The sequence below is a fragment of the Bos mutus genome, chromosome 19, assembly GCF_027580195.1.
Source record: "Bos mutus isolate GX-2022 chromosome 19, NWIPB_WYAK_1.1, whole genome shotgun sequence".
Classification (NCBI taxonomy): Eukaryota; Metazoa; Chordata; class Mammalia; order Artiodactyla; family Bovidae; genus Bos; species Bos mutus.
The window spans coordinates 61,139,885-61,164,972 of NC_091635.1; the positions used below are offsets into that span (position 1 = coordinate 61,139,885).

The 25,088-nt window shown below is 39.0% G+C and overlaps 1 protein-coding gene across 1 annotated transcript in view; it reads left to right on the top strand.

Moving 5' to 3' along the window:
* The window catches only part of CA10 (carbonic anhydrase 10), an 837,221-nt gene that overhangs the window by 677,472 nt on the left and 134,661 nt on the right, over positions 1 to 25,088 (top strand). The window contains exon 5 of the mRNA XM_070388901.1: positions 11,926 to 12,111. Coding sequence (XP_070245002.1) covers positions 11,926 to 12,111 — 186 coding nt within the window. The remainder of the gene's footprint in view (positions 1 to 11,925; positions 12,112 to 25,088) is intronic.

Here is a 25,088-nt window from a genome sequence, read left to right on the forward strand (position 1 = left end):
CACAAAACATTTGAACAACCACTAAGAGGAGCTCTATATCCAGATGAGTGATATCATGTAAATGATATGTCCAGGTGTCAGGCTGATTTTTTTTCTATTTTTTTATTGACTGTGTATACATCTGTAGTAGTTGTGTATGCACCTCTCAGTGCTCTGACATTTCTGAGTCCGTCTTCTGGTGTACCCTCAGTGTAAAACAATTTGAAAGGCAAATAAAAGAATAAGAGGAAGGGATGATGTGCTTCACAGAGCAAAAAGCAGAGTTAACTGGTTGATTTCTAGTCTTGGGTCTGCAACTTAGTTGTTATACAATCTTAGATAAGTCTCTCAACCTCTCTGTGTCCCAGTTTCCAGGTTTATTGAGTGAAAAGTTGGGTTTATCTCTGTAGTCCCTCTCACTCTAAAATCCACCTCAATTTTGCCAATCTATGTATATGTACACTGTAGTGAGGCCAATAATTTGACTCCAGTTGTTTCTGCCACATCGTTTTTCTTCCATGGATGCCTTCAGAGTGTCTCTATGAACAATAAGCCTACTGGCTTCATGAATTCAGCCTTTAGAAGTCAACCCTTTGGCATCTTGAGCTACTCTGTAGGAAACCAGACTAAGTGATGTTCTTAAATTTCTTGGGCCCACTAATTACATTCAAAGGCCCATTACATACCTCATCAGAGCAGTCAGAGACACATCATAGGAAACCTCAGTTGCAAAGAAATGACACCTGATTACATGACATGATTGTTGGAACTTCTTCACTAATCCCTCTAGGCACTGAGCTAACATTATGAGTTTGACCACTCAGTTGATAAAGCCAACACTAGGATAATCAGGTATGAATCCATATCTCAACAACCAGCAAGTGTATACTGGGGTTTCTCCTGCTGCCTGGATGGTTAAGAAATCCCCAAGGATATTTAGGCCAGGCCTGGCCAAAAAAATTAAACCCAACCTCTCACATCTGTGGGGAATCATATTTGGATTTTAAGAGTTTATCTCCAATCCCAGCAGCTACTTATAAGCTAAATGATTTTCCAAACACTCTTTCTGCTAATTCCTGCCCTTTTCTCTTTTAAGAGCTATATAATTTGGAATCAGACAAGCCAGGGATGCATTCTGACTCTGCCAGTTTCTAAACTTACAGCTTTAGATAGAGTCATGTAGCCCCTTGAGCCTCCATCTCCTCCTTTTATAACATGGATCTTAAGGTCTTCTTCACATGGGCAGCACAGGATTAAGTGGAGACAGTAACTCAAGCCCTAGCACACAACATAATCACTGATACTGTCGTGGATGTTAGGGTTACAGTCACCAGCCCAGTGTGTTCAGTCAAATTAGTGTAAAAAATAACCTGCTAGAGAAGACTGAATCCTAAAGGAAAGAGTACCACCACTTCTGTTAGGAATGAGACGGGTTTCTGCCAGTTCTATGTGGGAAATAAGTTGGGACTATTATTAAAATTCTACAATGTAAGTGACAAATAGATTCAAGGGATTAGACCTGATACACAGAATGCCTGCAAGAACTATGGATGGAGGTTCATAACATTGTACAGGACGCGGTGATCGAAATGATTCCCAAGAAAAAGAAATGCAAAAAGATTGTCTGAGGAGGCCTTACAAATAGCTGAGAAAAGAAGAGAAGTTAAAGGTGAATGAGAAAAGGAAAAATATACCTATCTGAACACAGAGTTCCAAAAAATAACAAGGAGAAATAAGAAAGCCCTCCTCAGTGATCACTGCAAAGTACTAGAGATACACAATAGAATGGGAAAGACTAGAGGTCACTTCAAGAATACTGAAGATACCAAGTGTACATATCATGAAAAGATGGGCACAATAAAGGACAGAAATGGTATGGACCAGAGAGAAGCAGAAGATATTAAGAAGAGGTGGCAAGAATACCGAGAAGAACTATAAAAAAAGAAAAAAATCTTAATGACCCAGATAACCATGATGGTGTGATTACCCACGTAGAGCCAAATATCCTGGAGTGCAAAGTCAAGTGGGCCTTAGGAAGCATCACTATGAACAAAGCTAGTGGAGATGATGGAATTCCAGTTGAGCTATTTCAAATCCTAAAAGATGATGTTGTTAAATGTTACACTCAATATGCCAGCAAATTTTGAAAACTCAACAGTGGCCATAGGACTGTTAAAGGTCAAATTTCATTCCAATCCCAAGGAAAGGCAAAGCCAAAGAATGATCAAACTACCACACAAAGGCACTTATTTCACACTCTAGTAAAGTAATGCTCAAAATTCTCCAAGTTAGGCTTCAACCATGTGAACCAAGAACTTCCAGATGTTCAAGCTGGATTTAGAAAAGGCAGAGGAACCAGAGATTAAATTGCCAACTTCAGTTGACTCTTAGAAGAGAATTGCAGGAAAACATCTAAATCTGCTTCATTGGCTATGCTAAAGCTTTGACTGTGTGGATCGCAACAACCTGTGGAAAATTCTGGAAGAGATGGGAATACTAGACCAAGTTACCTACCTCATGAGAAACCTGTATGCAGGTCAAGAAACAATAGTTAGAACCATGCATGGAACAATGGACTAGTTCAAAATTGGGAAAGGATTATGACAAGGCTGTATATGGTCACCCTACTTATTTAACATATATGCAGAGTACATCATGTGAAATGCTGGGGTGGATAAAGCACAAGCTGTAATCACAGTTTCCAGGAGAAATATCAATAACCACAGACATGCAAATGACACAAGCCTTATGGCAGAAAGTGAAGAGGTAGTAAAGAGCCTCTTGATGAAGGTGAAAGAGGAGAGTGAAAAAGCTAGTTTAAAATTCAACATTCAAAAGACGAAGATAATGTCATCTGGTTCCATCACTTCATGGCAAATAGATTGGGAAACAAGGAAAACAGTGACAGACTTTATTTTTTGGGGCTCCAAAATCACTGCAGATGTTGACTGTAGACATCAAATTAAAAGATGTTTGCTCCTGGGAAGAAAAGCTATGACAAACTAGACAGTATATTAAAAATCAGAGACATTACTTTGCCAAAAAATGTCTGTCTAGTCAAAGCTATGTTTTTTCCAGTAAGCATGTGTGGATGTGAGAGTTGGACTGAGGGCTGATCTCCAAAGAATTGATGCTTTTGAACTGTGGTTCTAGAAAAGACTCTTGAGAGTCCCTTGGACTGCAAGGAGATCCAACCAGTCCATCCTAAAGGAAATGATCCCTGAATATTCATCAGAAGGACTGATGCTGAAGCTGAAGCTTTAATATTGGTCACCTGATGCGAAGAGCTGACTCAGTAGAAAAGACCTGATACTGGGAAAGATTGAAGGCAGGAGGAGAATGAGACAAGAGAGGATGAGATGGTTGGATGGCATCACTGACTCAAAGGACATTAGTTTGAGCAAGCTGTAGGAGATGGTGAAGGACAGGGAAGTCTGAAGTGCTGCAGTCCATGGGGTAGCAGAGTAGGACATGACTGAGCAACTGAAAATTTATAGGGTCATTGAAAAATGGAGTGCAGCATCTGTATGGCAGCTTTGAATCTGTTGTCTAAGACAGCAGGAAGACCATGAGCTTTTGCTCAAAGTCTTTTGAGTGGTAGCACCCTCTCTTGCTCCTCACATAACCTTGAATAGTCTTTAGCTTTTATTTGTACCTAGTTTTATGATCCAAAATGTGACATGGCATGTGACACATAAGTTCTCAAAATTCTTGTGTGTTTTCTACCCTGACTCCCATCCATCTGTGCTAAGAATCAACCTTTGTTCATCAGATGACAGTCTTTCCCTTTTACACAGCTGGAAATCTGTTTCCTGTTCTATACATGAATGCTGTGGGGAATTTTTTCTGGGTATTTAGAGGAGATTTCAGTCAGACTGCTTTGAGAGAAAATAGAAATAGAATAGAAGAGAAATGTCACATAAGCTTTGTAACACATCAAACAAATAACTATTTATTGAATGTTTTGTAATTTCTGAAGGTGAGATTCACTCAAGCTTAGCTGTCCACAGTAGACATCAACCATACAAGTGCTATCTCCATTAAGCCAAAAGATTTTCAATATATTTATTTTGTGAATTAGGTCTTTTAAAAAAGATGCACTTCCTCTTTGTTTCCACAATCCGATAATAGGGAGTTTGACAACCTGAAGGACTTGAACAGAGTCATCTCTAATATCTCATGCAAACTCAAAGATAAAGCTATCTTGTTGTGTGTATAACCAATTTATTAAAAGCAATTTATTTTAAAAGTTATTAATAAATTGTTTCTTTTTAATTGTTCTATAATTCAAACATACATTATTACAAACTGGCTCTACTCCAATATGACTAATATTTGGAGAACAACTTTAGTATAGTTGACTTTATAAACTATATAATATAGAAATTATGTGTGCATGCATGCTAAGTCACTTCAGACTCTTTGTGACCTTAAGGGCTGTAGCCCACCAGGCTCCTCTGCCCATGGGATTCTCCAGGCAAGAATATGGAGTGGGTTGCCATGCCCTCCTTCAGGGGATCTTTCCAACCCAGGGATCAAATCCGTATCTCCTGTAGCCCCTGCATTGCAGGTTGATTCTTTACTGCTGAGCCACCAGGGAAGCTCACAGAAAATACATACTATTATATTACATATATCAGCCTGTTATGTGTGCTATTAGCACAGCTGCTTAAGAGCTATTTAAGGAAAATATAGTAAAGAAAGTAAATGGGATTTGAAGATAAATATGATGGTTCATTTTATGTGTTAAGTTGTCTGAGTTATGGTGCCTGGGTATTTGGCCAAACACTATTTTGGATGTTTCTGTGAGGGTAGTTTAAGTAAACTCTGGGAGTTGGTGATGGACAGGGAGGCCTGGCATGCTGCAATTCATGGGGTCACAAAAAGTTGGGTAGGACTGAGCGACTGAACTGATTGACTGAATGACTGTGAGGGTAGTTTTGTATGATATAAATTTTTAAGTCAGTGGGCTTTGAATAACACAAACTTCCCCTCATAATTTGTCTGGGACTCATTGCATCAGTTGAAAATCTGAGTAGAACAAAAAGACTGGCCTCCTCAGGTAAGAAGTAATGCCGCAGTAATTGGACTTAGGACCTGAACTACATCATCAGTTACTTTTGGGATCTCTAGCCTGCCAGGACACCCTTCAGATTTTGGACTCACCAGCCTCTATAATCACGTGAGCCAATTCTTTAAAATAAATTTCTTTCCACATTGTATTGATTCTGTTTCTCTGGAGAACCCTAATATAATAAATAACCCCAGACCTTATGAACTCTGAACTACTGAGGGTTTCCTATGCTATCAATCCATATTTGAAGAATGCATCGGTAGGTAATCAGTGTGTGATCTAATAGTTCCCAGTGGTTAAAAGTATACGCTTTAGAGCAAGAGACATGTGGGATCAAGCTCTGTCTCCCTTGTTCTCTTTGCCTCAAGATGCGAAGAAGCCACAGAGATCAAGGAGAAAAGGTATGCCTGTGGAAGGCCTCCACTCTATGCAGGCTTGGCACCAAAGCTTCGCATCCAAGAAGAAGCAAACAGCACAGATCTAAGTACTACACTGGATTTGGTGATGGAGAAATTGTGAAGATTAATTAATTTCAGATTCAGTACTTAGCACCATGTGTGTGTACATGCCTGCTCAGTCATGTCCAACTCTTTACAACCCCATGGACTGTAGCTCACCAGGCTCCTCTGTTCATGGGATTTGCCTTGCAAGAGTTGTGTAGTGGGGTTCCATTTCCTCTTCCAGGGGATCTTCCTGACCCAGGGATCAAACTCGAGTCTCCTGCATCTCTTGCATTGCAGGTGGATTCTTTACCATTGAGCCATCCAGGAAGCCTGTACTTAGCACCATATCTGACACCAATTAAGGATTCAAACCAAGATGTCAAGTGTTATAAATAGGATTGTCGCTCATTTTCAAAGAATGAAAAATCCCCTTAATATTGGCTGAATTTTTTTCCTTCTAAAGCAGCAATGTCAGCAGAGTGAAAGAGGAAATGAGTCCATTAATAAGAGGTCCTGGCTAATTGTGAGCTGCCAAAAAACACTGTATCTGCCATATTAGAACAGCCAACTTTACAATGTGAGCATTTGCTCAAATCAAGATCATTAGACTTGGAATCAGGAGACAAGGCATTGAGCATTCACCAACTACACTTACTTCTCTCACTTACAAAATGGGCATGACATCTCTCATCTCATTTTGTAGTGAATTAAAATAAAACAAAAAGGAGAACTGTGAGGCATCCAGAGGCAACCTGGATATCTCCTGCAGCTTCAACTTATATCCTGAATGGTCTGAACTCAGTTTCCTGGTCTACATAATATAACTTTTTCCAACATGCTGTGCATCAAAGTAGTTCACAAAGTAGAACACTATAAATTAGCATTACAGGTAAGATGACACTGCTGCAATGTTAATTACTACAGTGCAGATGTACCATTAGATATCATATATAATGTTGTCAAGCCTTTATTTTTAAATTAAATTGCAACACACCATTACCTTGGATACACATTTTTTTTTTTTAATCAATGTCTGGGGGAAGGGTAGGGGAATAGGGGTATTGTCTCTAATTGTTAAAATACATAAGCAAATGGTAGAATTTCAGATGGATTCCCCATAACTTCCTTCCCTCACTCTGGTCTCTATAATAATAGAGATTGTGAGCTCCTTGAGGCAGGGACCATTCCTGCTTTCACTCACCACACTGTCCCCAGATCCTAGCACACAGCCAGAGGAATGAATAAAGATAGAGCCTTGGAAGTAGAAGTCTGGAAGTATGCAGTGGGAGAACTAGAAGGCACGGTAGTTTATTCCTGGTTATCCTGGTTTCAAGTTTGCTTCATGGCCTTCAAAATGATCTTGGATATTCCCCATATCCAAAGCTTTAAAATACGAAATGAGAGGCAACTGAATCATCACAATGCAGAAGTCAGTAAAAGTTGTTCATTGTGACTTTTAGAAAGTGGCACTATATTCCATTGGGCTATAGTCTCTTAACATCAGGTCGCTTCACATCAGCTAAGCGCCCATTGTCAAAAGTAAGGAAGGAAAATAATTAAAATGTTTGATCATTACATGTATTAAATCTCACAACAAACTCATGAAGGAATTTTTCCCAATTTTTATCTGTGTAAAAATCACATCTTAACCACATCTTAACACACATCTTAAAACCACATCTTAACCTTAACTTTTACATTCAGCAGTATTACGTACAACCTCCATCCATCTCTAGAACTCTTTTCGTCTTGCCCATCTCAATGGGCATAACTCTATGCCCATTAAGCAATAACTTCCATTCTTCTCTGCCCCTCCTCCCCAACCTCTGGTAACCATAATTCTGCTTTCTATTTCCATGATTTTGACTATTCTAGGTACCTCATATAAGTGGAATCCACTTACATTTGAAGTAATTACTGAAGAGCTTATTTCTATCATTTTGGTATTTATTCTATATATCTTATACTTTTTTTAATCCTACATTTTCATAAGAGAAATTCTCTTGTCTCTATTTTACTATTAAGGAAACTGAAGCTTCAGGAAATAAACTGAACTACTGAAGTAACCAAGAGGCATATTGGGAATCCTTTGACTCAAGAGCCCTTTATTCTTGTCTCTACTTTGGGTCAGAGTGTTTTCTAAGTACTTGGAAAGTGCAGACAAACATAGGACATGGTATCTGCTTTGTTTCAATGGGCAATAAGTTTCTTAGGAAAGTTCAACAAATACACTGAGATGATTTTTAGAAGTGCAGGGAAATCAAATATACTTGTTTATTTGACTAGAGCACATATCCTATAAGAATTTGAAGTAGCTCCTGTATGCAGCTTGCATACTATAGGTACCTCGTGAATGTTACTAGTTGAATTAAGGTCATTTGAAGAGAATGTGAGATCCAGTTCTGCTTTGTGGGATCGACTCTAGGCAACAGATGGCTTTGACAATAGACAATAAGCACTGCAATAATGCATACACCATTTAACCCAGAGTTTGCATAATGAAATATCTCTGAACTAGTAAACATGTTTTTCCATAAGGATGCTCATTGCAGTATTCTGTTGTTGTTGAATCAAAGATCCAGTTGTAGTGCTATACAATTTTCACACAAATGATTTCAAATAATCACATATTAATCCCTTTTTTCTTCTACTCCTATGTTGCTTCTCCCTCCTTCCCTTGCTCCACTGGTAACCACACTGCAATATTTTTAGCAATAGTGAAAAGGAAAAGTGTAAAGTGAAAATGTAAAGATTCAACAGTAAGTTATATATTTTTACAATGGAATATTATGAAACCATTTCAAAGTGATATTATAGCAGAATGGTTAATAACCTCGAAATATTAAAGTGACTAAAACTAATGTATGTTTACTATATATTAGTATAAAGTGATATGTAATGAATATATTAAATTATTATACATGATAGTTGTATGTAATATATTATATATATAAATTTTATATAATATATTTACATATATAGACAATCCATGTGAAAATAATTTGTTACATATATAAAATGATCTCATTAAAATATAGGCATATATGGTTATGAGTGTGAAGAGGTATATACCAAAATATTACTGTTGATTATTGGTTAGCTGTGGAATTGTGACTGTTTTTTATTTCCTTGAGCTGTTCTGTATCTTCCTACTCATGTATAATGCCTATGTATTATCTTAATAAGTAGAAAAAATAAATTTTGCTGAAAGATGAAAACAGTGCCAAACACAAATCTATCTCTACCATTTCATTGCAAAGAAAGACTTGAACTGAGACAAGAAAAGAAGACAAGCTCTCGTTATGTAACACTGACTAAATATACATTTATTTGAGATTGGAAAAAGAAGTAGAGTCTTTGATATGCATCATTTGGTTCAAAGAATAGATAACTTACAAAATATAAATCCCTTTGTAAGATACAAAGTATCAGAAGACGTGCAGCCTGGGCCTCATGAAGGAACTGGAAGGATGTGCAAAGGATTTCTGAAGGTAAAGTAGATATTGTCTCCAATTCTCTCTCTTTGCATAGTTTCCTCTGCCACTGTTGGCATATCTACTGCCTTCTTCTCCTGCTCTGGTAAGACTTTCAAGCTGATCAGCAGACTGACTATCTGAGGCCCAAGGGACTTTCTAGTTCAGCTACTCTATACTGTCCAGAGTTTTTGTTGATAGTTTCAGACTCACAGGACAGAGAAGATGATTGACTTAATATATCAGTTGTATTTTGCTGTATAACAAATCTCAAAGCTTAGGTACTGAGAACAGCCAATTGTTTTAGCTCCACAGAGTGTGGAAAGCTATGGTCTGTGGATGGGGAAACAGTGGAAACAGTGTCAGATTTTATTTTTCTGGGCTCCAAAATCACTACAGATGGTGACTGCAGCCATGAAATCAAAAGATGCTTACTGCTTGGAAGGAAAGTTATGACCAACCTAGATAGCATATTCAAAAGCAGAGACATTACTTTGCCAACAAAAGTTCGTCTAGTCAAGGCTATGATTTTTCCTGTGGTCACGTATGGATGTGAGAGTTGGACAGTGAAGAAGGCTGAGTGCCAAAGAATTGATGCTTTTGAACTGTGGTGTTGGAAAAGACTCTTGAGAGTCCCTTGGACTGCAAGGAGATCCAACCAGTCCATTCTGAAGATCAGCCCTGGGATTTCTTTGGAAGGAATGATGCTAAAGCTGAAACTCCAGTACTTTGGCCACCTCATGCTAAGAGTTGACTCATTGGAAAAGACTCTGATGCTGGGAGGGATTGGGGGCAGGAGGAGAAGGGGAAGACAGAGGATGAGATGGCTGGATGGCATCACTGACTCGATGGACGTGAGTCTCAGTGAACTCTGGGAGTTGGTGATGGACAGGGAGGCCTGGCGTGCTGCGATTCATGGGGTCGCAAAGAGTCGGACACGACTGAGCGACTGATCTGATCTGATCTGATCTGAAACCAGGCAATTGGTGGATCCATCATAGAATGGCCTAGTCTAAAATGGCTTCTACTGGGATGGTTCTCCTCACTCTGGTATCATGCTCTAGCAGGCTACCCCAGGCTTGTCTGCATGTTGGTCTCAAGTTTCTGAAAAGGAGTAAAGACATATGCAAGGTCTCTGAAAGCCTGCTCTTAGAATATTGTATCCAACAAGTGACAAGAACTGTCCAAATTCAAGGGGTGAAGGAGAAAGCTCCTCCTGTCTTAATGTGAGTAGCTACAAGGTCACATTGTAAGTAGTGTAATTACAGGGAGAGGAAGAATTCTAACCATTTTTGCAATTTGCCAATAATCTGCCAAGGACCCAGGCTGACACAGGTTCCATCTTGTAGCTGTACCACATTTACATATTTCCATATTGCCCCCTTGATTGATATATCAGGTGAAGAAAGAGACTGGAGAATTGTGCATAAGCTTTTCACTGTTTCAGCCTGGAAATTACACTTGTCATGGGCCCTCACAGACCATGGCCAACATCAGCCACATGAGCTCTACCTTATAGCAAGATGGTGTAATAATAAGTCAGTGAAGTATTTAATGAGCACTGCTGTCTCTGCCACAGTGAGAAATCTATAGAACTAAAATAACTAATCATTCACAGGACTGGTGTTAGGAAACTGTAGGGGCAGGTAAGGCTAATGCTATAGAGCAAATATATGAAAAACCTATCTAATGAAGTTATCAGAAGTTATGTGAATCCCTTAAAAAGTCCCTAGGGCTGAACCCAAAGAAGTCAGAGTAAATAGGTAGAAAATCCAAGAAGCTCAGCAACCACTAGCCCTGAAGCATATCATCCAGACCCAGTCAAAGTTTCCTTTAAGCTTTCAATCTGCTTCTAGAGCTAGGTTGACCCAGGAGGCAAAGGCAATGCAGCTCCAGGTAGGATTCAGTGTTTTAGAATCAATTGTTGAAAGGCACTAAGGTCATAGTCAGGAAAATGAAAGTAAGCATCAAGTTAAAGAGGAAAGAAGGAAAAGAAACCTTAAGTAGTAAGGTTAGCAGCTTGCATGGGCTGAAGCAACAGGGAATAAGAATCTGTGAAATGAAAAACTTGTATGAAACTCTTTAGCTCAATATTGAGGCCATGAGTTGCAAGGACAGATCAAAATTCTGACTCTGTACAGGGTAAGAGAAGGACCTAAAACAAGATACTCCAGACCAGATGCTTGAGACTTCAGACCTAAGCCTCAGTCTCCCCCTAGAGTTTGCTCCTGTTCACTCATTTTATCTTCCTCATCTCTCTCCTGGTAATATCTCATCCTTTCTAATTGCTTTCTTCAATTTCTCTCCCTCTTTTTTTTTTTTTTTTCAATTTTATTTTATTTTTAAACTTTTTTTAAATTTAATTTTATTTTTATTTTTTGTGTGTGTGTTTCTATTTTTTTTTTTAAACTTTACAAAATTGTATTAGTTTTGCCAAATATCGAAATGAATCCACCACAGGTATACATGTGTTCCCCATCCTGAACCCTCCTCCCTTCTCCCTCCCCATACCCTCCCTCTGGGTCATCCCAGTGCACCAGCCCCAAGCATCCAGTATCGTGCATCGAACCTGGACTGGTGACTCATTTCATACAGAGATTTTAACTTTTGCAGCATCTTTACATTCCAAATATTTATGGTAAGAAGCCAAGTTAATTGTTTATAAGGTGCAGTGCCCAAAGTATTAGTCACAATTGATGAGGTCTCCTTTGAATTTCTATCTCAGATTCCTAATTGACAATGTGGCTTGTGCCTCACAGAAAGTACCATAGAGGCCATATAAGACAGGAATGCCCTCTAGGAAGCCTGTCACTTCCTACTCCGTATGTGGACTTAGCTTAGTGTCTTACTATCAAAAAGAAACAAAAGGGATTGGTCTAAACACCATGCTGGGTTGAGTGAGAAACTGAGAAATGGAAGAAGAGCCTTTTTTGACCTGTTTCCCATTGTCTTGCAGGTCAGTGGAACAATGTACAACACTGGAAGGCATGTGTCCTTGCGTCTGGACAAGGAGCACTTGGTCAACATATCAGGAGGGCCAATGACATACAGCCATCGGCTGGAGGAGATCCGGCTACACTTTGGGAGTGAGGATAGCCAAGGGTCAGAGCACCTCCTCAATGGACAAGCCTTCTCTGGGGAGGTATGTGGGGTTATTGAAGTAGTATGAGTAAGTGCCAATTAATAAAATTTGATGCCTATTTATATCCAAGGTGGGATGACAGATTGAAAGACTGCTCTTGAATCTATGAAATAAGAAGATCTGTGCCTCCCTTCTCCGTCTGTCTTTTACAAGTTGATATAGATGTTTATATTGAGCTTCCAGTGTTCTCCAGGGAAGACCACAGTGATACTTGAAAGTTCCTCCTGAGACATTGGTAAAGCTCCTTTGTGACTAATGACCTAAGATATCACCAGAACATTATTTCAACCCTAAACCCTCACCTTCTATGTATGTCTTCACTAACATTCACACTATCTGGGCAATCAGTCTTCTATATGTCACATATGTTCACATAAATTCCATAATTCTCCCTTCTGGTAGAATGGGTCTTATTTGTACAAAACTATAACTTATAGCAAAGTAAATGTCAAGGAGCTAAATAGCCTGAGTTTCCATAGAATGGAAAGGTCATTGTGTGCCACCATTAATGGTGAGTATCATCATGTTCATTAACCCAGACAGAATTCAGACCACATCAGTGAGCCAATTACTCCTTCAGTTATAGACAAGAGCTACAATTTAAATGAATATCATATGTGTTATGACACTTGACAAGCAGGATGTAGTTAATTTGACCTGTTTTGCCCCCCTTACACTTGAGGGTGGTTATCATTAGAGGTCAGGCATCCTTATATGCTAAGTACCCTGTAACTAGGTTTCTGTTTAAGAGTTCTCAATAACTGATGTCAAGAGGGTATTGAAATAACAGAAGTATGTATCTCACTATTGATTTGGTCTTGACTAATATTGATTAATATTTTAATCAAGATCATGTTTAAACTTGGCATTGTTTTTAGTATAGTAAGTTCATATACTGAGAAAGAGATCCGCAAGCTTAATGAGGACAGTGGCTGGATTTTCATGATCATTCAAAATATATCAACTGAGGACCTAACTAGGTACTGTGCTAGTTACTAGGGACATGGACGTTAAAAATAAAATAAAGACAGAGCTCCTACCACAGAGGAGCTCAAAGAAATGTTATCTTCAAATCAGTAAAGTATAATGCCATGCTGTAGGGTCTTCCAGATGGTGCAGTGGTAAAGAATTTGTTTGCCAGTGCAGGAGACATGGGTTCAATCCCTAGATTGGGAAGATCTCTTGGAGTAGGAAGTGGCAACCCACTTCAGTATTCTTGCCTGGAGAATTCCATGGACAGAGGAACCTGGTGGGCTACAGACCATGGGCTCACAGGAGTTGGACACAACTGCACAACTGAACATGCCCACACTCTGCTGTAATGGAGATGTAACAAGGCCCTGCCTAACTTTAAGGAAGAAATGACAAATTTTTATTGAAGGGTTCAGAGTAAGCTTCACAAAGGAGGTGCCCTTTGAACTGGGCTGAGAAGAGAAGCAATGCAAAACAATTTTAAGTTTGGGAGTCAAAGGTACACACTAATTGTGTGACCTTTATATGGTTACTTGATTCTTCTAAAGCTGAGTTTAGACACCTCTCTAGGTTGTTTAGAAAATTAAGTGGGATTAAAGATGTAAGGAACACCAAAAATACTCAGTAGTTGATAGACAGTAAAGATAAAGCAGGAAATGAGGGACAGCAAAGGGCTTACGTTGTGTCAAGGCATTGTGCATGGGGGTAGCTACACATGGATTTCATCTGTGATCTATTAGTAAGGGCTGCCTGGAGGACCAGGCTGAGCAGGACTATGACTCTCCTTCCTATATCTGTAGGAAACAATTCTAGGAATGATTTGGGTTGTCTTCCAAAGGGATATAGGCTTTACTGCACCTTCTAATGACAAAATCCTACCTAACCTATGATTTCCTTAGGGGAATTGTTTTCCATTTGGATTCTGCTGAGGGTTAGCCTCAGTGAAGTAACTATATTCTATCCTGCATGTTAACATTTTATTTTTATTTTGAGCTATTTTCAGAGCCTCCTTTGGTTTCTGTTTGGGGCTATCCTCTGAGAGGACCCAAGTAGACACCTCAGCAACAAAGCATGTGTTTCTTTTGTTGATAGTGAATAATCACATTGCCATCTGCCCCATCTATCATTACAGATCGTGATAAGTCAATTAATGTCAGGCATTTTCCTCGGCACAGTGGAACAGTCATTTATCTGAAGAGCTGTAGATTAATTGCAGTCTTGTCTAGAGAGGTTATTGTAATTGATGGCAATCATTTGCTTTGTTTTATAAAGCTGCATGGATGTATGACACAGTCAGCAACTGTGTTTTTATAAAAATTATTCATGTCCTACACAATAAGTCCTAGATGCTTTGTTGGGGGTTGGTGATAAATGAGCATATTCAGATATTCAAATATCTAGTTTTTTAAGATAGGAAAATTAACCATTTTTAATAAGTAAGAACTTTAGCTTGCTAATCAAGTCTCAGTAGTTAAATTAATGCCCAGTATATAGTAAGGAGGAGAAGGCAATGGCACCCCACTCCAGTACTCTTGCCTGGAAAATCCCATGGATGGAGGAGCCTGGTAGGCTGCAGTCCATGGGGTTGCTAAGAGTCAGACATGACTGAGCGACTTCACTTTCACTTTTCACTTTCATGCATTGGAGAAGGAAATGGCAACCCACTCCAGTACTCTTGCCTGGAGAATCCCAGGGACTGGGGAGCCTGGTGGGCTGGCGTCTATGGGGTCACACAGAGTCAGACACGACTGAAGTGACTTAGCAGCAGCATATAGTAAGGTATTAGTGAAAAGTAAAAATACATTAACCAGAAAAAAGATAATATTTGAAAATAATCATTTCTATGGATTAAGTTGCAGTAGTGAGGCTAAATAAGAAGAATCTTTATATTATTGGGGAACTGTAATAATCATTTTGAAAACCTGCCTTAAGTTCTTCATTTCAAAGGGTTAAGGGGGTACACTGAGAATTGTACCAGCCACTTCATGGGATTCCTGTGGCCACTTCCTGGCCAGATCCAGTTTCTTGAATCTTGATTCTGTTCAAACACATTTGAAGATGGAAAAAGTCTATAACTGTTGCTATGTAGATAAGATCTGTCTAATTAAAAAGAGAAATAAAAGTCCCATGTAAAATATGTATTTTTGTGACTTTGAATCAGAGAAACAAGTATCTCAGAACAAACAACTGAGACTAAACAACAGATAATGCAGGCCTTGTCCTCTTAAAACCAGTTATCGCATCTTTCAGAGATTCATTTCATTAAAGTAACACAAATTTGTAAGAATAAACAACTAAAATCAAATTTTCCTGAAGTGTGCAAGGGTATGAAAGTGCTGAAGTATACATGCCTGAGCACCAGAGCCTGGTGAGATACTGAATATTTCTTGGTGGAGGTACTAGAGAAATCTAACTAGCACTCTGTGGGAGCCTGGGACTTCCTGATAGGGATGATCCATTAGCACGATTGGAGATTTGAGGGGGAATGAAAATTGGAATATTTAAAAATAACAGATATGCAAGTAATAAACATGAAAGAGCTACTTGAGTGCCATGGTAAAACTCTTCCCTCTACTCTGATTACCAGCTGTCTCCCTCCCCCTATATCCAGCACAGCCCATCCGTTTGTCTTCCAAGCCCTCTTCCCTCCTCCCAGTCTGTAAAGTGTTGTCGTCTCCTTTTGACTTCCAGAAAATCCTGTATTCATCTATTGTAAAAGTCCACAAACTGTAGACCATGGGACAAGTATATCCAGGGAGCTAAGAATGGTTTACCCTTTTAAAGGATGGCTTTTTTGAAAAAGAAGAATATGCAACAGAGATCATGTGTGGCTTGCAAAAGCCAAAATATTTACTACCTGACCATTTAGAGAAAAAATTTGTTGATCCTAATTCTACTAAATTACCCATCACTATAAATTTTATAGCTGTTTATTCTCATTTCTGGAAATATGGTTCTTTGTTAATAGTAATTTAATCTTAATCATGACTGTATTCCCAGAACCTTAAACTCTCACATGACAGCAGAATCAATAAAGGTTTGCTGAATTAAGGAAAAAATAATCTTGGTAATTCCCACAAGGACAGATTTTTGTTGTTTTTGCTATTCGTCTTTGTATGCCATGCACCTAGAACTGGACATGGAACAACAGACTGGTTCCAAATAGGAAAAGGAATACGTCAAGGCTGTGCATTGTCACCCTGCTTATTTAACTTATATGCAGAGTACATCATGAGAAACGCTGGGCTGGAAGAAGCACAAGTTGGAATCAAGATTGCTGGGAGAAATATCAGTAACCTCAGATGTGCAGATGGCACCACCCTTATGGCAGACAGTGAAGAGGAACTGAAAAGCCTCTTGATGAAGGTGAAAGAGGAGAGTGAAAAGTTGGCTTAAAGCTCAGCATTCAGAAAATGAAGATCATGGTATCTGGTCCCATCACTTCATAGGAAGTAGATTGGGAAACAGTGGAAACAGTGTCAGACTTTATTTTGGGGGGCTCCAAAATCACTGCAGCCATGAAATTAAAAGACGCTTACTCCTTGGAAGAAAAAGTTATGACCAACCTAGATAGCATATTGAAAAGCAGAGACATTACTTTGACAACAAAGGTCTGTCTAGTCAAGGCTGTAGTTTTTCCAGTGGTCATGTATGGATGTGCAAGTTGGACTGTGAAGAAAGCTGAGCGCCCAAGAATTGATGCTTTTGAACTGTGATGTTGGAGAAGACTCTTGAGAGTCCCTTGGACTGCAAGGAGATCCAACCAGTCCATTCTGAAGGAGATCAGCCCCGGGATTTCTTTGGAAGGAATGATGCTAAAGCTGAAACTCCAGTACTTTAGCCACCTCATGTGAAGAGTTGACTCATTGGAAAAGACTCTGATGCTGGGAGGGATTGGGGGCAGGAGGAGAAGGGGACGACAGCAGATAAGATGGCTGGATGGCATCACTGACTCGATAGACATGAGTTTGAGTGAACTCCAGGAGTTGGTAATGGACAGGGAGGCCTGGCATGCTGCGGTTCATGGTGTCGCAAAGAGTCGGACACGACTGAGCGACTGAACTGAACTGAACTGAACTGAACCTAATCCTATTCCAAATATGGTAAAGAACAGAAAGGGATTGAACAATTGTGTCACCTTGTAGGAATTTTGTATCCATTGGAAAGACAAGCCACAAACATAAATCAATTATTGTGCAGTGCAACCCAGAACTTATTCAGTCACGTCCGTAGGTGACTACAGATTCTCACTCTAACATCTAGTCATTATTATATATGTGTTGTGATTTACTTTCACTTATTCTCTTAGTTAACAAATAATGATTGAGAGCCTACCATGTGCTACCATAAATAAAATAGGTAAAAATCCTGCCTATAAGGTGATTAGGCCTGGGTGTTGTTGTTTAGTCACTAACTAATGTCCGACTGTTTTGTAACCCTATGCACCTGCCTTTAAGGAGTATTTAATCTACTGGAAAATCCCACTTTCCCACAGACTGTTAAATCCCTTCAGCCATAGAGTAGGTTGTACTTTGTAATATCTTCCCATACATGTGACAGGAACTTAGTAGATTGAATGAGTAAATGAATGTTATTTAAAAGATTGTTGTTGTACAGTCACTAAGTCATGTCCAACTTTTGTGACCCCATGAATTGCAGCATGCCAGGTTTCCCTGTATTTCACTACCTCCTGGAGTTTGCTCAAACTCGTCCATTGAGTCAGAGATACCATCCAACCATATCATCTTCTGTCTCCCCCCTTCTCCTCTTACCCTTAATCTTTCCCTGCATCAGGGTCTTTTCCAGTGAGTCAGCTCATTGCATTAGGTGGCCAAAGTATTAGAGCTTCAGCTCCAGCATCAGTGCTTCCAATGAATATTCAGGGTTGATTGCCTTTAGGATCGAATGATTTGATATGCTTGCAGTCCAAGGAACTCTCAAGAGTCTTCTCCAGCACCACAGTTTGAAAGCATCAATTCCTCAATGCTCAGCCTTCTTTCCTGCCTAATTGTGGCTCAGTGGTAAAGAATCTGCTAGCAATGCAGGAGACCTGGGTTCAGTCCCTGAGTTGAGAAGATCTCCTGGAGAAGGGAATGGCAACTCACTCCAGTATTCTTGCCTGGAGAATCCCATAGACAGAGGAGCCTGCCGGGCTACAGTCCATGGGGTCACAAAGAGTCAGACACGACTAGTCGACTAACACTATCACTTCACTTTCAGGCTTCTTTACAGTCCTCTTCTAACATCTGTACAGGACTACTGGAAAAAATCATAGCTTTGACTGTATGGACTTTTGTCAGCAAAATGATGTCTCTGCTTTTTAATACTTTGTCTAGGTTTGTCATGGCTTTTCTTCCAAAGAGCAAGCATCTTTTAATTTCATGGCGGCAAGTCACTATCCACAGTGATTTTGGAGCCCAAGAAAATAAAACCTATCACTGTTTCCACTTTTTCCCCTTCTGTTTACCATGAATTGATGGGACAAATGCCATGACCTTAGTTTTCTGACTGTTGACTTTTAAGCCAGTTTTTTCACTCTTCTCTTTCACCTTCATCAAGAGGGTCTTAACTTCCTCTTCACTTTCTGACATTACAGTGGTATCATCTGCATATCTGAGGTTGCTAATATTTCTCCCAGCAGTCTTGATTCCAGCTTATGATTCATCCAGCCAGGATTTCACATGAGGTACACTGCATAGAAGTCAAGTAAGTAGAGTGACAATATACAGCCTTGATGTACTCCTTTCTCAATTTTGAATTAACTTGTCATTCCATCTCCAGTTCTAACTTTTGCTTCTTGTCCTGCATACAGGCTTCTCAGGAGACAGATTAGGTCTTCTGGTATTCTCACCTCTTTAAGAATTTTCAGTTTGTTGTTATCCATGATTGTAATTTTCAGAAGGTATAAATTATGCCCATTATGTCATAAAATAAATTCTGCTGTCTTAAAGGCAAACCTAATAAAATCAATGGCATTATTAATATAGAAGTTCTTGGTGTTTATATCAAATTATTTACAAATATAAGGTAAATGAATTTTTTATATACCTATAAGAAGCAATGGAAAATTGATAGCTGGTGTGCTAGAAAAATTCATTTATATTCCTCATTTTAGCCTTGGAATTACTGGTAAGATTAGACAAGGGAACTTGCCTTTGCCAGTGTTAGATGCCAAAGCTCTGGATTCCAGGAACCGTTCCTACCCAGCAAGCAAACTGGCCTTTAAGAAGCAAAGCAAACAGAGATTAGAAGCCCAGTGGTAAAGCTAATTATGATGGTATCAGCAAGCAGGTGATGATGCTGATTTAAGTATAGGCACTTTTCCCTTTGAACATTTTTATAATTACTTCAGGGAATGGACAGCCCAGTCCAACTAGCAGCTTCTTAGATTACAATTTTAGATGGACACTTTGTGGCTACCTAAAAGAGAAGACACTGCATCTGAAGACAAATTGCTGAGATCAACTCATTATCCCATTGATTCTATCCTAACCTGCAGCATAATTTAACCTGGTCCTGCCAGGATGGCATTATGACAGCCAACATCTTCCTGTACTTGATGTACTTCCTGTATCTTTCCTGTTTATGATGATCTCAAAAGAAGCATACATGACTGAATGACTAAACAACAAACAACAACTGTTTTTAACACTTCCATGAACCATCTATTGGCAAGCACTTAAGTTGACACCATTGAAATAATTAGTGTTATTTTGTTCAGTCACTCACTCATGTCTAGCTCTTTGTGACCCCATGGACTGCAGCACTCCAGGCTTCCTGTCTTTCACCATCTCCTGGAATTTGCTCAAACTCATGTCCAATGAGTTGGTGATGCCATCAAATCATCTCATCCTCTGTCATCCCCTTCTCCCCCTGCCTTCAATCTTTCCCAGCATCAGTATCTTTTCCAATGAGTCAGTTCTTCACATCAGGTGGCCAAGTATTGGAGCTTCAGCTTCAGCAGCAGTCCTTCCAATGAATATTCAGGACTGATTTCCTTAGGATTGACTGGTTTGATCTTGCAGTCCAAGGGACTCTCAAGAATCTTATCCAGCACCACAGATCAAAAGCATCAGTGCTTTGGTGCTCAGCCTTCTTCACTGTCCAGCTCTCATTTCATACATGACTACTGGAAAAACCATAACTTTGACTATACAGACCATTGTAGGTAAAGTGATGTCTCTGTTTTTTAATACACTGTCTAGGTTGGTCATAGCTTTTCTTCCAAGGAGCAAACTTCTTTTAATTTCATGGCTGCAGTCACTGTCCACAGTGAATTTGAAGCCCAAGAAAATAAAGTCTGTCACTGTCTCCACTGTTTCCCCATCTATTTGCCTTGAAGTGATGGGACTGGATCCCATGATCTTCATTTCTGAATGTTGAGTTTTAAGCCAGCTTTTTCAATATCCTCTTTCACCTTCATCAAGAGGCTCTTTAGTTCCTCTTTGCTTTTGGACATAAGAGTGGCATCATCTGCATATCTGAGGTTATTGACATTTCTTCCTGCAATCTTGATTCCAGTCTGTGCTTCATCCAGCCCAGTGTTTTGCCTGATATAATCTGCATATACATTAAATAAGCATGGTGACAGTGTACTGGTGCACATCAAGGTGACTCGTTATACAAATGCACATATATTATTTTTGAAAATATTTTCCATCATAAATTATGTTAATATATAAACTATAGTTCCCTGTGCTATACAGTAACCTTTATTGTTTGTTGAATATCTATTTTTTAATTAGAAATCTAGCACTCTATTCATACTAAGTCAAACAAGTGGAATCAAAATATCATAATATTTTTAGTTAGGCAAAAATTCATGTTATCTAATATATATATATATATATATATAATACATACTTTATATATTTATATATTTATATACAAAAGGTTTTTTTTACAGTTGATAAAGGTTTCTTAAAGAACATCAAAAAATGAAGAAATGGAGAAATTGGAGAACATAAACTGAATGAAATGGGAGCACTGAATATAAAATACAAACATTGAAACAAACTAAATAAAAGTAAAAGATCATGATATAGTCCAGTTATTTTTAAACATGACTGCTCATTAGAAACATGTCTGGAACTCTGGAGAAAAAGGCAATACCTGAATTTTTTTTTTTTTAACATTTGTATTTTTCAAAAATTTTCAAGACAATTCTGATATACATTTGGATTTTTAAAAAGTGATTACAGGTTTTTCTATTAGATCCTAGATTTGGTGATATAGAGTTCTATTATTTTTCTGTTGATCAATCATAATACAGTTGTATTAAGAGAACAATAGTTACATAATCATAATAGTAAAATATGTTTATCAGTTTTCACAGTCACTAGCCAGACAAAAAAAAAAATGATAATTACAATTGCAAGACATAATGGGAACATGATTAACTTAACAATATAAAATAAGTACATAAAATTTGGGGGGATCAAGCAGACTGCTGTAGTAAGTGGAAGTGCACACATGCACATATTTTCATCCACCTAACCAGTCTATGTTTGTTGGTGCATTTAATCCTTTTATGTTAAAGGTACTTGGTGTGAATGACCCTATTACCATTTTCATAATTTTGGGGGGTTTATTTTCTGTTTCTTTTCCTTCTCTTGTGTTTCCTGCCTAGAGAAGTTCCTTTAGCATTTGCTGTAAAGCTGGTTGGTGGTGTTGAATTCTCTTAGCTTTTACTTGTCTGTAAAACTTTTATTTTTTCCACCAAATCTGAAAGAGAGTCTTGCTGGGTAGAGTATTTTTTGTTGTAGGTTCTTCCCTTTCATCACTAAATATATCATGCCATTCCTTTCTGGCTTATAATATTTCTGTTGAGAAATCAGTTGATAGCCTAATGGGAGTTCCTTGTATGTTATTTGTCATTTTCCCTTGTTCCTTTTAATATTTTAACTCTGTCTTTAATTTTTGTCAGTTTGATTACTGTATGTCTCACTGTGTTCTTCCTTGGGTTTATCCTTCCTGGACTCCCTGTGCTTCCTCGACTTGGCTACCTATGTTTGGGAAGTTTTCAGCTATTATCTCTTCAAATATTATCTCAGGTCCTTTTTTTCCTCTCCTTCTGGGACCCCAATAATGCAAAAGTTGGTGTGCCAGAGGTCTCTTAGGCTGTCTTCATTTCTTCTCATTCTTTTTTCTATATTCTGTTCTGTGCCAAGGATTTCATCATTCTGTCCACAGTTATTCTGCTCTTGATTCTTTCTAGTGTATTATTCATCTCTGTTTGTTTGTTCTTTAGTTCTTCTAGATCTTTGGTAAACATTTCTTGCATCTTCTCAATCTTTGCCTCCATTATTTTCCAAAGATCCTGGATCATCTTCACTATCATTATTATGGATTATTTTTCTAGAAGTTTTTTATATCCATTTCATTTTGTTGTTTTTCTGGGATTTTATATTTTCCCTTCAACTGAGACATAACTTTCAGCTTTATCATCATGATTAACTTTCTTTTGCAAAACTTTGTTTTGCCTACTGTGAGGGTGTGCTTCTTCTTGCTTCTTCTGTCTGCCCTCTGATGTCTGAACCAGAGAGGCTTGTGTAAGCTTCCTGATGGAAGTACTGGTGATGGGAAAACTGGGTCTTGCTCTGATGTACAGGGCTTTGCTCAGAAAAGTCTTAATCCAATTATCTGCTGATGGGTGGGGTTGCACTCCCTTCCTGGTAGTTGTTTGACCTGACATGACCCAATACTGGGGTCTATGGGCTTAATGGGGTCTATGGCTTAATGGATCTATGGTAGGTTTAATAGGGGACTCCAAAAGGGTTTACTCCAAGGGGGACCTTCCAGTGCCTCGTCCCTGTGGTGAGCCCCTGCTGACCCATGCCTCCATGGGGGGCCCTCCAACACCAGCTGGTAACTTTGGTTCAGTCTCTTGTGAGGTCACTGCTCCTCTCCTATAGGAGCAAAAAAAAAAAAAGTTGTTTTTGCCCTCCAAGACTGGAGTCTTTGTTTCCCTCAGTCCACTGGAAGGCTTATAATCAAATCCCACTGGCCCCAAAGGCCATATTCCCTGGGTGTCCCCAGCTCCTCTGTCAGGTCCTGGTCTGGGAAGACTGATGTGGGATTCAGAACCTTCACAATAGTATGATAACTTCTTTGGTGTTATTGTTCTCCAGTCTGTGGGTCACCCAGCCAGAGGGTATGAGATTTGGTTTGGTAGTGATTGTGCCCCTCCTACCATCTCACTGCAGCTTCTTCTTTGTCTTTGGATGGAGGTATCTTTTTCTGATGAATTTCAGCATTCTTCTGTTGATGGTTGTTCAACAGCTAGTTGCAATATTGCTGCTCTTGCAGGAGATGAGCACACATCCTTCTACTTCATCACCTTGAACTGGAAGACCCAACAATTTTCCACAGTTTGTTGCGATCTACACAAAGTCTTTAGCATAGTCAATGAAGCAGAAATTAATGCTTTTCCTGGAATTCTGTAGTTCAAATGGTAAAGAATCTGCCTGCAATGCAGAACACCCAGGTTAGATCCCTGGGTCAGAAAGATCCTCTGGATAAGGGAATGGCAGTCCACTCCAGTATTCTTGCCTGGAGAATCCTATGGACAGAAGAGCCTGGAAAGCTACAGTCCGTGGGATAACAAAAAGTCAGACACAACTAAGTGACTAACAGTACTACTACTAGCTTTGTCTATGATCCAACAGATTTTGGCAATTTGATCTCTGCCTTTTCTAAATCCAGCTTGTACATCTGGAAGTTCTCAGTTCACATACTGCTGAAACCTAGCTTGAAGGATTTTGGCTGTTACCTTGCTAGCATGTGAAATGAGTGCAATTGTGCAGTAGTTTGAACATTCTTTGGCATTTCCCTTCTTTGGGATTGGAATGCAAACTGATTTTTTCCAGTCCTGTGGCCACTGCTGAGTTTTCCAAATTTACTGGCATATTAAGTACAGCATTTTAACAGCAGCATCTTTTAGGATTTGAAATAGCTCAGCTGGAATTTCATCACTTCCACTAGCTTTTTTTGTAGTGATTCTTCTTAAGGTCCACTTGACTTCACTCTTCAGGATGTCTAGGTGAGTAATCACACCACCGTGGTTATCTGGATCATTAAGATCTTTTGTTTGTTTGTTTGTTTTGTTTTTGTTTTTTAGTTCTGTGTATTCTTGCCACCTCTTCTTATTGGTATGTTTTTATCAATTTCCAAAGGCACAGGAATAAAATCAACTGGAAAAGAAAATGCAAGCTAAAATGACTTACTTGTTCACTACTAATCTGACCAATGTCAATGTTCATTAAAATTTGTAAAATTTTCACCAAAGATCATATCTCCTCTTCAAAATGCATGCATTCTATTTTATAAAGAAGTCTCCACAAAGCCTCAAGCTTCCCTAACCAGGAAACCTTGACAAGCCACCTGTACAAACCCACACACAGTGAGGAAACGCCACAATAAAGAGAACTCCACAAACTGCCAGAATACAGAAAGGACACCTCAACCTAAAGTATCAGTGTTAGAGGTCCCACTGAGATCTTTTCTTTCAACCTTCTTACTTACACAGAGAAAATTAGAGTCAGGGAGGGCAAGATACCTGCCCAAAATCACCGAGATTTGGGACCAGAATCCAAGTTTCCTGGCTCTTACTTTGAAATTTTAAATATTCTAAATAAAAACTCAATTATATAAAATCTTAAGATTCAAAAGACCCTTTTGCAACTGACTCATTGAGACTCCATGGACTATTCCACGGAATTCTCCTGGCCAGAATACTGGAGTGGGTAGCCTTTCCCTTCTCTAGGAGATCTTCCCAACCCAGGGATTGAACCTAGGTCTCCCACATTCCAGGAAGATTCTTTACCAGTTGAGCCACAAAGGAATCCCAAATAAAAATTCAGTTATATAAAATCCTAAGATTCAAAAGTCCCTTTTAGGTCAGCTGGTTTAGTTGCCCAGAAAGGCAAGTGTAGTGTGATATTCAGATTTCCTGCTTTAGTGATCAGAACCCCATCACAAGGGCACTTATACAATCCAACTCATAA